This window comes from Triticum aestivum, chromosome 7B, assembly GCF_018294505.1.
Source record: "Triticum aestivum cultivar Chinese Spring chromosome 7B, IWGSC CS RefSeq v2.1, whole genome shotgun sequence".
In the NCBI taxonomy this organism is placed as follows: Eukaryota; Viridiplantae; Streptophyta; class Magnoliopsida; order Poales; family Poaceae; genus Triticum; species Triticum aestivum.
Window position 1 is genome coordinate 673,224,243 of NC_057813.1, and position 16,065 is coordinate 673,240,307.

The 16,065-nt window shown below is 47.9% G+C and overlaps 1 protein-coding gene and 1 pseudogene across 1 annotated transcript; both read left to right on the forward strand.

Moving 5' to 3' along the window:
* Window positions 1-8,300: 8,300 nt before the first annotated feature.
* Window positions 8,301-10,684, forward strand: LOC123155878 (disease resistance protein RGA5-like; annotated as a pseudogene).
* A 3,457-nt stretch (window positions 10,685-14,141) lies between these two features.
* LOC123161874 (F-box/kelch-repeat protein At3g23880-like) lies at window positions 14,142-15,827 on the forward strand. Its single transcript, XM_044579690.1, has one exon. The coding sequence runs from the start codon at window positions 14,160-14,162 to the stop codon at window positions 15,339-15,341; it is 1,182 nt and encodes a 393-aa protein (XP_044435625.1). The 5' UTR covers window positions 14,142-14,159; the 3' UTR covers window positions 15,342-15,827.
* The last annotated feature ends 238 nt before the right edge of the window (window positions 15,828-16,065 follow it).

The following is a 16,065-nucleotide window of genomic DNA, read 5'->3' on the forward strand; positions in this document are numbered from 1 at the left end:
TAATGATACCTCCACCTGACAGCAGGTACCCATCGGACGGGCCACCGTATTTCACGAAAAAAAAATGTTTCCCCCCTCACTGCTGGGACCCACCAGCTACATCTTCGCACGCAAGGAAGTGCGTCCGGAAAAAAAAACGATTCGCCCCCCTGACTGCTGGGACCCACCAGCTACATCTTCGCACGCAAGGAAGTGTCTGACAGTCGGGACCCACCTGGTCGAAGCGTACGTAGCATTGTCATTCTGGTCGCAATCGCGTACGTACATACTGATGGATGTAGAGGTGCGCACGTGTCATAGTAGAGGCACGCACGTAGCATGTACACGTACATACAGCGGCCAGGATGCAAGAAAGAAAATACGGCCACATATGTGTACATACGTATGGGCGGGGTCTCAAACGCCTACTCGCACATATATATGTATGGCCAGGGCTCGTGTACATGGCTGGGTCGGAACGGAGAAACAATGTCGTCGTCGTGTTCATGGGCACTACAAGAAATATGCTATCTTGTGACCTCCACTATTGGTCACTGAAAGGTCATATTTTTTTCATTTGCGACCTTTTTGTGACCAAAAACAAAAGGTCAAAAGCTGAGGGTCGTAAACTGACTATAGCGACCTTCTCTGTGATATGTAAAAGGCCGTTGGTTCTTTGACAAAAATTTTGGTCACTAGTAGCCTCCCCAAGCCACGTAGGCATCCAGCGTGGCAAGATGATGTGGCAGAAGAATCATCCCGGTCCGATACGGCGTTTTACATGGGCTGAGCCCAACAATTCGGCCTTTTTAATGTTTATTTTTTCTGTACATTAAGCGTGCCAAGCCCATTTCAGCCTTTTATTTATTTCTGGGCCAGGGCCTTTTAACATTGTTTGGGCCATTATATTTTGGAGCTGGTCCCACTTATCATCTTCAAACACATTGGGCCCACTTGGCAGAAAATTCAAAACTGCTTAGATTATTTGCATAAGTGGATCCCACAAATTAGGTTTCCATTCCACACGTTTTCAAATCACATACATAATCAATATTTCAAACGGAACAGTGCAAATGTAGTTCATCAAATAAAACTAACTAAGTCTATTACAATCTGTACATAGTTATTACAACCCAAATATGCCTACTATTACAACATTACAATATTTACATTCTATTACAATCAAATAGAAGAGACTCTTTGCTGAGTAGAGCTATACGGTTTCGAACTTCAAATTTTGTAGACCTGGAGCTCCTGAACACAAAGACAAACATCATTAGAGATTAGAGTGTACACATGCTAGGACTAGCATTGGTTAAAAATAACTAATAATCACATGACGAAGTCCTAGAATGAAATTTCAGTAGTGACCAGATCTATAGGAAACAGAACAGCCATGACAAAAATCCTAACCAGAATGCATTTAATAAAAATGGATTGCATCTAGTTACTGTAGTAGTGCAAGCTAACAACATGAAGGTTCCATCTAGTTACTGTAGTAATTAACAAGATGATGTATAGTTGGTATTTGCAATAGCTGAGGTACATGTACGTATATATTTCTCTAGTTCTAGTTCCCTTACATGACAAGAAATGAGAACAGACAACAAATTATCAGGTTTGCAAGCTAAAGCAGGACATAAAGCAAACTTCTGTGAGGCACCAGAATTCTAGAATACCAAGATATAGTAGAATTACTTCATTTTTTTGCTACTGAAAAACAAACAGTTTACTGAGATAGGAAAGTGGCATTAATACTAATCAAGTTACTCAGTCATAAGGCATGTGAGCAGGATTGATGAATATGGCATGAAACACCAGCAATGTGAAACTGGACATACAGGAAGAACAGAAAAAAGAGTAAAATTGTTTAAGATATATAGACAAAAACACATGTAGCAATGTTATACATAGCAAAACATCAGTATTTGGTGGTACAATGAAAGAGCAGTTCAGTTGAAGAATTTAGCTTGCCATTCTCAATTTTACTACTTAAAGACATAATGTAACAAATATTGGATACTTCGCAGCAAGCAAATAGTGCAATAAATTTACTGGTCTATGGATATGATCACAAATTTACAGATGGTTGGGTTGGGTGAACATAGCTTTTCTGTGTAAACAATTTTACAAGGCCTATTTTAGTTCGTTGTACACAAATATTTACTACTTATGTGCAAGTGTATCTAATTTAGTTTTCTATATTTCTGGACAGCAAACTAATTTACAAATATTGGATACTTCACAGCAAGCAAATAGCTTGCCATAAGTTTACAAGGCCTATTTATTTAGCTAATTTACAGATCAGTTGTGTACTATCTAAAAAAATAAACATTTTGGTACCCCAAAGTTGCAGATCATGTATGATTGCCTAGTTAGGAGTAGAATTCCAATGGAGATAATGCACATGTAGCAGGTACGTAAAGGACATTTTGCAGGAAGTTTATGAATGAGAATATTAGCCTAGTAGCAGCAGCTTTGACAAATGAACAGATATTGGATACACTTGCACATAAGCCAGGATCAACTGAAGATGGTTCAAACTACTACTCCAGTACATACTAATAAAACTTGACACGGGCTAGTTCAAACTACATACTAATAAAACTAGATCAAGTTGGTGACAGACATCAGATGCTTCTAAACAAGCAAGGGGCATCGCTTCCTACTCCTAAAATGAAGAGAACACACATGTGGCGCTATGATTGATGCAGCAAAAAGAAGGCATCCGTGCAGTCTGTTCCATCCTACTGATTGTGCCGCTTGTGAGGCACCGATTTCAATTTGTAGGTACGCTGGTGTTCTGTAGTTTGCGAAACCAGAGGAGGAGGCTGAACAGAGAACCTTTGTTGTCTCTGGCATTGACATTCACGCGAAGCTTCTCGACTAGGTAGACGCACACCGACATCCTCCCATGGCCGGTGGCGGCGTACAGCGCCCCGGATCCTCCGTCCCTGGCGGCCTCCACCGCCTCCTTGACGTGGCCCTTCCCGTCGTCCAGCGCGCTCGCGGTGCCTGACCGGAAAAAATCGCGCCCAAATCAGGATCGAGCCCAAACAAACACCAAAGCGGAAAACCAGCACGGGGAGAGGGAGGCGCGGGCGTACCCTTGAAGCGGCCGAGGTCGCCGTCGGCCACCGCCTTGAGGAGCCAGCGCTGCTTCTGGCCTGCAGCTGCAGGGGGGAGGAAAGGGCACGGGGTTAGGGCCAATGCGGGGTAGGAGGCTGGGTCGGGGGGAGGAGGGTGCTTACCGGAGGTGGGGGCGGCGCCATGGCTGGCGGGGTGGAGGTGGGGGGCGGCGCCACTTGTTGGCCGCCCTCTGGACGCCAGCGCCGCCGCCCTCCGTGCCAGAGCCGGCAGCCCCGGCGACAGCGGCAGCCTCCTCCTCCTGGACGTGGCCGTCATCCGCGTCGAGCGACGGGTGCGGGCGCTTCTGCGCGGGCATTCCGGCCGCCTGGCTGCCCTCCCCGCTCTTGGCGCGGCGCTCGTCCACAGGGGAAAGGACGGTCAGGCGCGTGCGGGCGGGCGGAGGAGTGAGAGGGAGGAGGCAGGAGGTGGGTGGAGGCGGATCGAGACGGATCTGGGAAGCGCATGGGGGAGGCCATGGACGGAGGAGGAGCGAGAGGAGGGGGCGTGGGTGAGATTGGATCGGGAGGTGGCGGCGGCGGCGAGCAGATGGGGGGAGAAGGGTGCGATGAGGGGAAGGGGTGTGATGTGAGCTAGGTTTTGTGCTGCGGTGGGATGGATGGACGGATGGATGTGGGATGGTGAGATGGATGGATGGATGGATGAGTGCCATGTCATCGATCCGTGGGAATGGTTCTAATTGGTTAGGTAAATCAGTGATTTAAAAGAGTTTCCAAGTACAAAAACTAGAGGGATTTTGTAAAGTAGCTATCAAAAATATTTTTGTAAAAGGGTACCACACAAATTTTCACTAGAGTTAGACCACATTTTATGGATAAGGACCAATTTGTACGCATTTCTCATCTTTCTAGCTATTTTTAATCATTTTTCGAGTGCCCCAAATGATGTTTTTTTGTGAAGAACCTACCAAATAATTATTGCAAAATTGCACCAAATCATTTTTCTAAAATACTAGGTCATATATAATGCATAATTGACCAAATGGTTGGGTGTAAAAAGTTTTGATCCACCTCTGGTGAAAAAGACAAATTTCCGCCGATTCAGCTGGAAGCGGGTTAAATCTGGACTGCAGCTACCTCATAGTTTGCTCTTTATTTTTTCAAAAAATCATTTCTAGGTACATAAGTATCTATTTAATCAGAGAAACATCAAAAAATTATAAGATTCAACCACTAACTAGGAACGGTCATTTCCGTCGTTTTGACCGCATTTTGAAACGGGCATAAAAATTCAAAAAAAAATCAAAAAATTGGAAAACCTTCGCATTGTGTCATTATATATGACCAAGTTTCCAGGAAAAATAATAAACTTGTAATACGGAAATTATTTTAAAAAAGTGTTCTCATAAATGAGCTATCATGCGTGAAGATTCATGGCTTTCAAGCGAAATGATCAATCTTATTTCCACATTCATGGCATAGTTTTTTCAAATGATCTCATATTGTGCACAAGGGTGCATATTGAAATTCCAAACAATGTTGGCTAAGGGAGTTTTCACTTTCATTGCACACAAGAGCCATTTTCCATTTTCCGAGTGCCCCAAATGAGGTTTTTTTGTGAAGGACCTACCAAATAATTGTTGCAAATTTGCACCAAATCATTTTTCTAAAATACTAGGCCATATTTAATGCACAATTGACCAAATGGTTGGGTGTAAAAAGTTTTGATCCACCTCTGGTGAAAAAGACAAATTCCCGTCGATTCAGTTGGAAGCGGGTCAAATTTGAACTGCAGCTGCCTCATAGTTTGCTATTTATTTTTTCCAAAAATCATTTATAGGTACATAAGTATCTATTTAATCAGAAATACATGGTTTGATGGCGAGACATCGAGGTTTGGACGGTGTCCGAGGGCCCCAACTCTAGAGCGCATAAGCACGCATGCCCGCCGCGTGGTCACCGCGTGACCGTGGCGTTGCCATGCGTTCTGGGCGGCCTAGGCATGTCTAGTGGGTTGGGCACTCCCCAGGTAGGTGCTAGGAAAAAAATTATAACATAAGATTCTCATAAGGAGACTGAACTATGCTCAAACATGAATTAGCAGCCAAGTGTTTGATTAGCGGTACGGGAAATGCACATGGCCGATGGGTGTGAGTTTTGGCTGAGGATGATCATATAGTAAGAAGAATGTCTTCACAAATTTTTAGGGAAATCAAGAATATATAAATAACATTTCCTTCACAAAGTGCTGCTCCGAACAGAATAGGAAAATGAATATTGTTGAGTTATTTTAGAACTAGGCAAGGAAGGTTTTTGACATATTTGATGAAGATATGATACAAACAATTTATGAGAATTTTTTGGGAATTTTTGGAATAACAGAAATATAGGTTGCTTCACAACCTAGGGCAAAAATTGACACATGGACATGACACATAGGCAAAACTGATGAGGTGGCGCCTAGTCATAGCAATAAGTACTAATGCATCCACGTTCACAACCTCATGACCATTTATATTGGTCGTAATCAGGTAGAAATAAGGTCATGGACCACTCTTGTCTGCTTTTATGACCATTTGGTCTAAGGCAATTCAGGGTTTCAGCCCTTCCAAGCGAAATGGTCGTGGATTTACGACCAATTCAGCTAGGGTCACTAACAGAAGGTCACTAGTTGACATATTTCTTGTAGTGGGGGAGCCAACCGGCTGGGTCGGAACGGAATGTGTCGTCATGTTCATCGGGAGGGCTTGGACGGAACAGGCGATGGAAACGGGGTCCTGTTGATCGGGAGGGGTGTGGCGTACCGCAAAACGGACGAAACGGACTTGTGTTGGAGCGCTACGGTCAAAACGGGGGGTCCTGTTCATCAGGAGGGGTGTGGCGTACCGCAAAACGGGACTCCACGGGATACTGTTCATCTCCACCGTCGACCTCCTCCAGCCTCCACGGGCTACTGTTCATTCACCATCGACCTCCTCCAGCCTCCACCTGTGACTGTTCATCCACGGTCTCCTATTCATCCAGCCTCCACCGCGCGCTACTCCACCGGCTACTGTTCAACCACCCCTCTCCACGGGCTCCTGTTCAACCACCCCTCCACGGGCTACTGTTCATCCATCCATCCATCGTCTACTGTTCATCCAGCCCTCCACGGGGTTGTCTCGCTCATCTAGCCCTCCACGGGGTCCTGTTCATCCAGCCCCAACCGGCTCGATCGATCGGGGTCCTGTTCATCCAGAGGCAACGCCATGGGTCCTCTTCATCCACTCCCACCGCTCACTGTTTATCCAAACCCGCCCGCAACGCTCACTGTTCATCCAGAGAGGCAGCATCGATCGGCTTCGGTTAGCAGCTGTAGCGAAGGAATCCCTCGATCGGGTTCAGTTAACAGCCATCGATCGATCGCTCGGGTTCAGTAACGTGTAGCCTGCAGTGCAATCGCTCGGGTTCAGTTAGAGCCCAACGCCTCGCTCGGGTTCAGTTAGAGCCAACGCCTCGCACACACGCGCGTACGTGTACGAGAGAAACGCGCATCGCTCGGCCCCGACCACCCACCGTAACCGGGAACTCCCCGAAATTTTCCTCGCCCTCGCTTCTACCACGGTTTTTTCCGTCATGGACGGTCCAAAGAATGTCATGCAACTGCGTCTCCGGCCCGCCCAGGACGAAAAGCCCATTTTCTGTCATGATTTTTTGTCATAGAAGTAGGAGTCCACCACATCTATGATGATACCGGGTTTTGTCACAATTATCGTCATAGAAGTGTCATATGTATGACAGATTTTTTTTCGTTCGGCCCAAAATGTCACGGATGTGTCTTTTTTTGTAGTGCCGCCTCCCAACCGCCCCACTTGGGCTATAAAAGGCGCCCACTCCCCGTCAGTGAACGCCACACCCTCCCCCGCTTGCAAAAGCCATCTCCCCCTTCCCGCCACGAGCGAAGCAAAGATGGCCAAGAGGTTCCTAGGCGATGGCGCAGCGGTGAACGGCTTCGGCCGCCGACACCTCCAGGAGCCGGAGGCGCGCCTCCTCTACGAGGCCGAATACCCTGTGCCCCCTGATATGCGCGTGCCGGGGGCGTGGAGGCTCGCCGGCACTCCGCCCCGTCAAGCCAGAGCCGGAGGAGACGCCACAACGGCGCCGCATCCGCAGTGGCGCCCTCGTCATCAACGAGGGTGCCCGCCCCTCCCCGCACTCCCTTCGCTTGATCCGGCTAAAGCCCGAGCCGGGCCTGCTCCCCGTGAAGCCGGAGCACGCCGACATGGTGGCTCCCGACGATGAGTCCGCCCTGAAATGGGCGAAGGAGGACTACGTCCGCGAGTAGGTGCGCCGCTAGCGCCAGGCGTACGAGGAGCTCCAGGCCCGGCGACGCGGCCACGAGGAGGGCGGCGTCATCGTCCTCGACAGCGATGGGGAGGAAGAGGCCGGGCCGTCCAGCTACCGGCCGCGCGTCGGCGACCCTGGGTAGGGTTGCGGCAGGGACGGTGGCTCCGGCGGGGCGCACGACGACGACGATGACGACGACGGCGGCGGCGACTACACCCGCTTCTACAGGCTTCTCGGCATGTAGATGGCGGGCGGTGGACGCGGGGTAGTGGCTAGCGGCGTAGTTTAGCCTTAGTTTGGCATAGTTTGCATGTTTTTACTTTTTTGTACAAATTTCAATAAAATTTTGCTGAGTTCAAACCAGATCTACGTGATTTCGCCGAACTCAGAGCGACCTTGCGGGCGATGACTGGGGCCCAAGCCGCCCCCAGTCGCCAAACTTACACCGGTTCGTCCCCAGACGACCTTTTTTCGACGCCCTGAGGGGCCGAACGGCTGGAGATGCTCTTACATGGAAAAATTTCATAGGTAACAATTCAAATACTAGCACCGTAGGAGTTTCCGATTATTTTACTTTTTCCCAAACAGGGAAGCACAGGTAATCGGTCTCCGTCTTTGATTTTCAGTAGCTATTTCCATACAATCTCTTCCCTCAGAAAAAGGAGTGTTACCATATATGAAATGTCTTTCCAAATTGTGCAAAAAAGCAATCTGAATCCTTCTGGAGGTCCGTCTGGGGTTCCATCAGCTTCGTTATAAATATAGAGCAGGTGGCCACAACGGCGATCGTCTTCAGTCCCGCATAAACTCGCCAAGATGTCGCCGTCCCTACGAAAGGACGTGGCCTTGTTCGAGTCCGAGCTTAGATGCATCCAGGTCGCCATCCTCTGCTGCGACGAACTCGAGGAGCCCGACGCCCAGACCATGCTCTGGGTCCACCAGCTCCGCGACCTGCCGACCTAGCCTACGACATCGAGGACTGGCTCAGCCTCGTCGCCGACGCGGACACCGGCACCTCCTCCCGGTTCACCCGGTGGTTCCGCCGCGGACTCACCACCGTCCCTGACCGCTTCGTCGTCGCCACCCAGCCGCGGGAACTCTGGAGGCGCGTCCTCGAGGTGGCCGAGCGGCGGAAGCGCTACAGCTACACCCTAGGCCCGCAGATCGGCAGCGCGGGGTCCCATTACGCCGACCCACGGCTCATCACGAGCCACGCCGACAGCGCGAGCCTCGTCGGCATGGATGGGCCGCGGAGCGAGGTGGTGGATATGGTTACCGCGGCGGGCTCGGACGGGCTGAAGGTGGTGCCCATCGTCGGCATGCCCGGCTCCGGGAAGACCACGCTTGCCAGGGAGGTGTATGGGCTGGTCGGTGACGGGTTCGATTGCCGCACGTCCGTGCGGGCCGGCCGAAGCTCCGACATTGCCAAGGTGCTCGGTGATATGCTATTCCAAGTGGACCGCGAATACAGAGGTCGAGCTGTTGGTGGCTATTATGTACATATGTTGATTAGTGAGCTGACGGATTATTTCTAGACATCATCTAATCAATCATCGATAAAACATTACTCCGTCTGTCCCATAATATAAGAACGTTTTCAAGCTATTATGGGACTGAGGAAGTAGTAGTCATGTTTCCTCTTGGTTGACACATACATTTATGCTCTCTGACTGATCACTTCCTTTTGGTCATTGTAGGTATCTTGTCATGGTTGATGATGTATGGAGTGTTCAAGATTGGGAGATCATCAACGACTGTTTTCCGGAGAACAATCTCGGTAGCCGGGTAATCATCACAACACGAATTGAGGCCGTTGCGAACGCCGCAGGTGACCATGTTTACAGGACTCGTCTTCTCGACGAACATGATGCTGAAACTTTGTTTTCCCAAACAAGTTTTGGCGGTGTGGGTGGGTGCCCTCCTCATTTGAAGGATATTTCAGCTCAGATCATGAGAAAGTGTGGGGGTTTGCCACTCGCTATAGTAAGCGTGGGTGACCTGTTAGCCAGCAAGGCGCACACAAGAGATGAGTTTGAGCGGTCTGGCCTGAAATGGCGGGCAAATTCAGAGATAGAAGGGATGAAACATATCATCAAACTTAGCTACAACGATCTTCCTCCTCATCTCAGGCCATGCCTGTTGTATCTGAGCATATTTCCTGAGAACCATGAGATCGAAATAGAGCGTCTTGCGAGGCGATTAACTGCAGAAGGGCTCATCAGTGAATGATGTTACAGAGATATGGAGGAAACAGCAACAGACTACATAAATGAGCTCATTGACAGAAACTTAATCCTGCCATCCCGGCTGAACCATGATGGCACCCATCGGGGAGCTGCATTGTTCATCCAGTAGTACATGATTTCATCGTGTGCATGTCCATGGAAGATAATTTTGTTACTCTGGTACATGCTCAACAGAAATTTGCCCCGTCTGGCTATCGCACCGTCCGACGGCTGTCTTTGATGAATAGCAGTAAATATGACCAGTCTGTTGCACCAATAGATGGGGCGAAAGTTTCTCGTGCTCGCTCCATCACCGTATTTTCTCACACCGGTGGCATGCCTCGTCTGAATTATCTCAGTGTACTGCAAGTTCTGGACCTCGAAGACTGTGAAGGTCCACTATGCCTTGATGGTCTCTGCAGATTGCTGCTTCTGAGGTACTTGAACCTCAAGGGAACAGATGTCAGCAAGCTCCCACCAAAGATAGGGGAGCTAATATGCCTAGAGACACTGGATGTGAGATCCACAAAGGTAAAAGAGCTACCTCCCAGCATTCTCAAGCTGGAAAATCTAAAGCATTTGCTTGCTGGAAATGCGAGGTTGCCGACCGGGATAAGAAAGTTGAGGTCAGTGCTGACAGTTTCGTGTAGCAATATCGGAAACAGCGCCGATGCGGATATCCTTCAAGAGCTTGGTGAAATGGCAAGCTTGAGTGAACTGGAACTATTTTGCAACTTTACACAGATGTCTGGGGGTAAGGAACAAGTCACGTTTCCGAGTGACGGGTTTAAGAGTCTTAGGAAACTTTCCATTCGATGCAACTCGCCATCGGTGGCCTTCATGACCGGCGCTCTATCGAAGGTTCGAGTGCTTGAGCTGAAGTTGGAACAACCTGTTTCGGAGAGGTCAAGAGGTGTGTCTGGCATAGAGCATCTGCCGCACCTGAAGCACATGCTCATGGAGTATTCGCAGCATGATGCGGGTGCTGCAGCAGCAATGGCTGTAGTCAGGAAGGTTGTTGAGACCTGCCCTAGATGTGAAGTGATCACTGTGAACGTTGATAGCTAGCGAGAGCCATAAATTGAGTTCTGGGGCATTGGGCGCATTTGATTCCGAGCAAGTACGAGGCTTTCGATGTTTATTGCAAACACTTCCGTAAAGTTGGTGATGCTCTCATGATTGTGTAGTGAGTTGGTTTTTGAATAAGTGATGTCCCTAAGCATTATCATTCCTCAAATAAAATGTGTGACGTTTTTTAACAAGTGATGTCCCTACATTTCTGAATATGAGTTACTGCTGGGTACATCTGACAATATTTCGGAAGAAAATATTTTAGCAGTTCTAATGCAACTTCTCTGAAAGAATAGTTTACAAGGAGACTATCACCGGAATTTTTTTGATATATTTAATAAAATGATTCGCGTGATCACAAACAATAAATACAGACACCACTTCTTAGTGCGGTGGCGGAGTTGTGGCTTGTGAGGGCATTACTACACCCACCGGGGCTCAAATCTTGATGTTCACGCCTACTTCTCTTAAATAGTTGAACCCCACTAAGTCTAATTCTTTTAACATGGCCTTCGACCTCACCAAGTGTGCCATGTTACTATCCACTAACGCTATTTTGCACCCTCATGCAAACCACATGCATACTCTTTGTTCACACAGTGTAAATATGAAACATTTCTACAATAAAAATAGTAGCTCCTGACCATTTTCTTCATACATACATCTGAGATTAATCTTCAAATTCCCGCCGCAATGCAGGAGGAAATCACCTAGTTTATATTAAAAAGATGTTGTGAAATTATAAGATTTGCGCTAACACCCGCCAAGTGTGAGAAAACAGATTAGATAAGGTCCAAAAAGGAAAAAGAAGCACTTGCAAAAAAAAATGTCTGAGTACTATTATCCAACACTAGTAGAACAGGTAAATTTTGAGAAAGTGATAAACCAACAAAGAATATTCCTGCAGTGAAGAAGTATGTGAACATGCAGTTTGAGTGCGGGGTTTAAGTGCACAACTGAACTTTAGCTTCGAACAAAGCAATGATTGATGTTTCATGTTGTTCTGGACAAAGCCTATACATTTTGATTTTATCTCCGCTGGTGTGCCATGGATTCGCCTCCTCTCTGCATGCCGCTTCGGCAGCCAATGGTAGGGTGGTGATTCCTAGTGCCTCGGCTCCGACTAGTAGATAGGTAGGGTTTTTGTCCTCACAGAGGTAGGCTCGGAAGGACGACGATGCTTCTTTTTTGAGTTAGTCTTCCGATATCTAATTCTTCCCAAGTTTGTCCTTCGGGACAGATTTCACAGAGCTCTGACGTAGATTCCTGCCAGCTCCTCGGGGCACGAGGTTACGATTTCTCGCCGTGTGTATGCAATGGCGGGATTTGGTGTCAGGTTTTTCAAATCGATTCAAGAATTCAACGGCAACGTCCGTGCCTCTGGGGCAGTGCTCCTTAGGGGCACGTGCATGAAGACTTCCCCACTGTCATCAACGAGCTAGGGACGGATTCGGTGTGTCGGCAGCAATGGTCGTTTGATAGTCCATGTACCTCGTTGTCATTTTTATTACTATGTTTGAGGTGTTTTCTACTTCGAGTGAATCTTTATACTAATGGCATCTTCAAGGTTGACCCGCAAACCTCTCGCAACCTTCTGGATCGCGCTGTCTGGATCACAGACATCATCCAACGCCGACCTGTATCGGTCCGCGGAGCGGTCCAGACGTGATTTCTCTGGCAAATCGGAGACAAACGGGGAAGGGGGGATTTGCAAGAGTTCGGACCGATACTACGCCCTCTTCTGACCACCTTGACCCACCCAGTCCCGTCATCCCGCGCCATGCACGTTCCCGCCCCCGTGCAGCTGCCCACATTCATGCCGCTGTAGAGCGGCCGCCCTCCATTGAAAAGCAGATGCGACCTGTCACTGGCGCCGGCATTGAAGCGGCTCGTCGACCAAGGGCGCCGGCCGTGACGCGTCTCCGGTGTCCGTGCCTATTCAATGCCGGAGACGTGTGACTGGACGGGATGGGACAGATATCTACCATGCCCGTTCAATGTTCCATCCATCTGTATGCCGCCATTACATAGGCTCGCCGACCGAGAAACCCACTCCGGCGTCCCGCATTGACGCCTGGCCTCATCGGAATTTGCTATTTTAGGGTAGCCACACCCGGCTATCTCCACAGCACAACACATACGCTCCACATCCTCCTCCTTTCCTCCGCATCCGCCATGACTGCCAGCGGGAAAGCACTGTGGGACAGTCTATCGCAGAAAATCCCTCTCTAAAGAAATTGTCAAATTTAAGAAATTGTCGGGTGATCACAAATATCAATACAGGAACCACAACTTGTGGTGAAGTTGTGGGGGAATGACTCCACCCTCCAAGGTTCGAATTCTGGTGCCCACATTGTCTCCCCTGCAATCTTTCTATCAAAAAAAATCTGGAGAAAATTATAACATTTTCACTAACACCCACCAAGTGTGATAAGACTGATTAAAAAAACACTTGCAAAAAATGTTTGAGTTTTGAACAAGTAAAATTTGAGAAACTGATAACCCAGCTGGGAAATTCCCTGCAATGGAAAATATGTGTACACGGACCATTAGAAAGTGATAAGATGTCTAATCTGAAAATTCTCTTGGAGCAAAACATTGTTCCATTCATAACAATGTGAAAAACTTATTTCACAAAAAAAAACAATGTGAAAAACTTATGTGAACTAGATGCATATTATGTGGTGCTAGGGGAACATTCTTTTGCAATAGCACATTCTTTTTTTCTTTGTTTCTCAAAGAATGAACATCTTTCTCCAATAAGGAATATCTTCCTTTGTTCAAAAATATAAAATGTTTGGGGTATTTCGTTGTGAACCACACATGGACTAAAAGAGTAACAAATAGACTAAAATGTGTCAATATACATCTAATTTAGAAAAAAGTTAGAACATCTAATATTTGTGAAGGAGGGAGTGCAAACTAGGTGAGTTTTTTATATCAACACTTTTAATTGTCATCTGTTATTTTTCGTATGGAATACTTTTGTAACTAGTAGCAGGAATATTACCAAAAATAATAATTCTGAAATTTGTATTCACAGAACAGATGGTGCATAAAAACAGAAAACACGGGCGCTCTTTCAAATCAGTTTTTGGATCGTTAATCTGAAAGTTATGAATATTCACTCCATGTTGAAAAAAGAGCCTCACGTTCTTTCAGGGGCTTGTGTGTCTCACGTGCACTGCATGTCTCGCGGTTTTTAAAATACCATTCCTTCATATAGGGAGAAAAAAAGAGAGGAAAAAAGAGTCTCACATACACTGTGCATATATTATTAGTGGGCCGGGCTGAGCAGCGCCCCGCTCACAGCACGATACCTGGTACTGGGTCAAACAAATAGTTGGCCCGTTTTGCCTGCCGATCTTGTCCTTTGCGAGGTCTGTCTGGGTTCCGCGTCCGCTTCTTTAAATACTCCTACGGTCCTACCTGGTGACCGCAGCAGCCACGATCGTCGCAGAAACTTGCGACGATGCCGACGTCTCTACCAAACGACGTCATCTCCGAGATACTCTCCTGGTTGCCGGTGAAGTCGGCATGCCGATTCCGATGCGTGTCCAGGGGGTGGCGCACGCTCCTATCCGACCCCGCGTTCATGGCAGCGCACCAAGCCCGCAACGATCCGCATCTCCTCCTCGTCTCCAACTCTTTCCATGGTCTAGCCGGCGAAGGACTCAGCGACCTGCGGCTGGTGGACATGGACGGCCGCATCCTGAGGGTGGTCCAGGCCGCAGGTGACCTATGGACCATCTTCTCTGGCCCCGACGGCCCTGTGTGTGCCACCCGCCATTATGAAGTCCTCAACCTGATCGATCTGACGACAGGTATTGTGCTGAGGACTTCCACGGAGCTGGACTATGGAGACTATACCTTTGGCATCGGCTATGCCGCTCGGTCAGGCATGTACAAGGTGGTCCGTATCACGAATAGTAGTACACATGGTCAGCAGCAAACTTGCACGGTTCTCACATTATTAGAAGGCGCTGAAGCCAGAATATGGAGGAAGGTCCAATCACCCCCAACTACAGCCGACGGCCGTTGTCACCAGAATTGTGTGGCGACGATAGATGATGACGTCTACTTCCTTTATGGCTCGGCGAACGAGGTACTCTGCTTTGACCTTGAGAGCGAGGAGTGGAAGGGGACAATCAAAGGCCCAGCTAGATCAGGTGGTGAGTTACCACAGAAGTTTCGTATGGTTGAGCTCGATGGCGCCCTTTGCATTGTTCACTTGGTGGGGCGCCAGACTAGCCGTCGTCACACAACTATATGGCTCATGTCTAATTTCGCTGGGGGCACCTGGGTCAAGATGTACATGATCCCGATGCCTCCGTCCATGGATTTCGTGAGGCCTTTGAGGATGATGCGTCGTGATGGGAAGCTATTGTTCTATTGCTTCCATTATGGTACGGGAACTCCATCGCTACAACTCTATGATCCGTTCAATGGGACATGCACACACTTGGCGAAGCATCCACGTAACCTCTTGGGTGATGTTGGTGTTTGGGGCTTGCACTTGAAGTGCTTTGTCTCAGGCAAGATCTCGCCGGTGGGTACACCAGATGAATCCTTGATCTCTTTTATAAAGGATCTTTTTGACAAGCCAAAACCACATGAATCCTTGATCTCTTTTATAAAGGATTTTTTTGACTAGCCAAACAATGTGATCTGATGTAACCTTAAACCGAATCTCTTGTGTGGCCTTGTAAGCTACTATGTTTTTTGTTGGAGGCGTTGAGGAACATGAAGACACGAAGAGCAGAGCTTGGAATGACAATTATGTAAGAATTTTTAATGTAGCTTTATTTATTTTCAAGGAACCGACAGAAACACTGACTTTATGTTCATATGAAAGGGAGATTTTATGAAAACGCTAAATTTAGCTCGGGCTCCAAGGAGACAACATTTCGAACAACTATATATATCATCCTAGACTGTATATTAATCCAACCGTTCTAAGAACACAACAAAGTTGGGTGTGGCCGGTGACAAGGCTGAGATTAGGGACACCAAATGCACTGGCGCGAGGTGTGAGGGGAAGGAGAGGTTGGGATCGAATCTTTCATGGTGATGAGCGGCGACATTATCCAGGGATGATACATATTTTCCCATGGCATAAATGGGCTTTGAATTAACTCAACAATTTTTCGTGGTGATGCACAGTGACGGAGCAACCTCCCGGCCACCCCGGGCGGCTGCCCGGGCTAGCCCAGAAAATCACGCCTAAGCAATGGGATTATGTATGGGTCAGAATCAATGTCATTTTATTTCTATATTTTCAGACATAACCAAAGAATGAAAAAGATTCCTTTCCACGGACAAATGGCAGCTTACAGTGCGTCACAGTTAGTCTTGCCCAGGCTGCACTCACGGGCTGG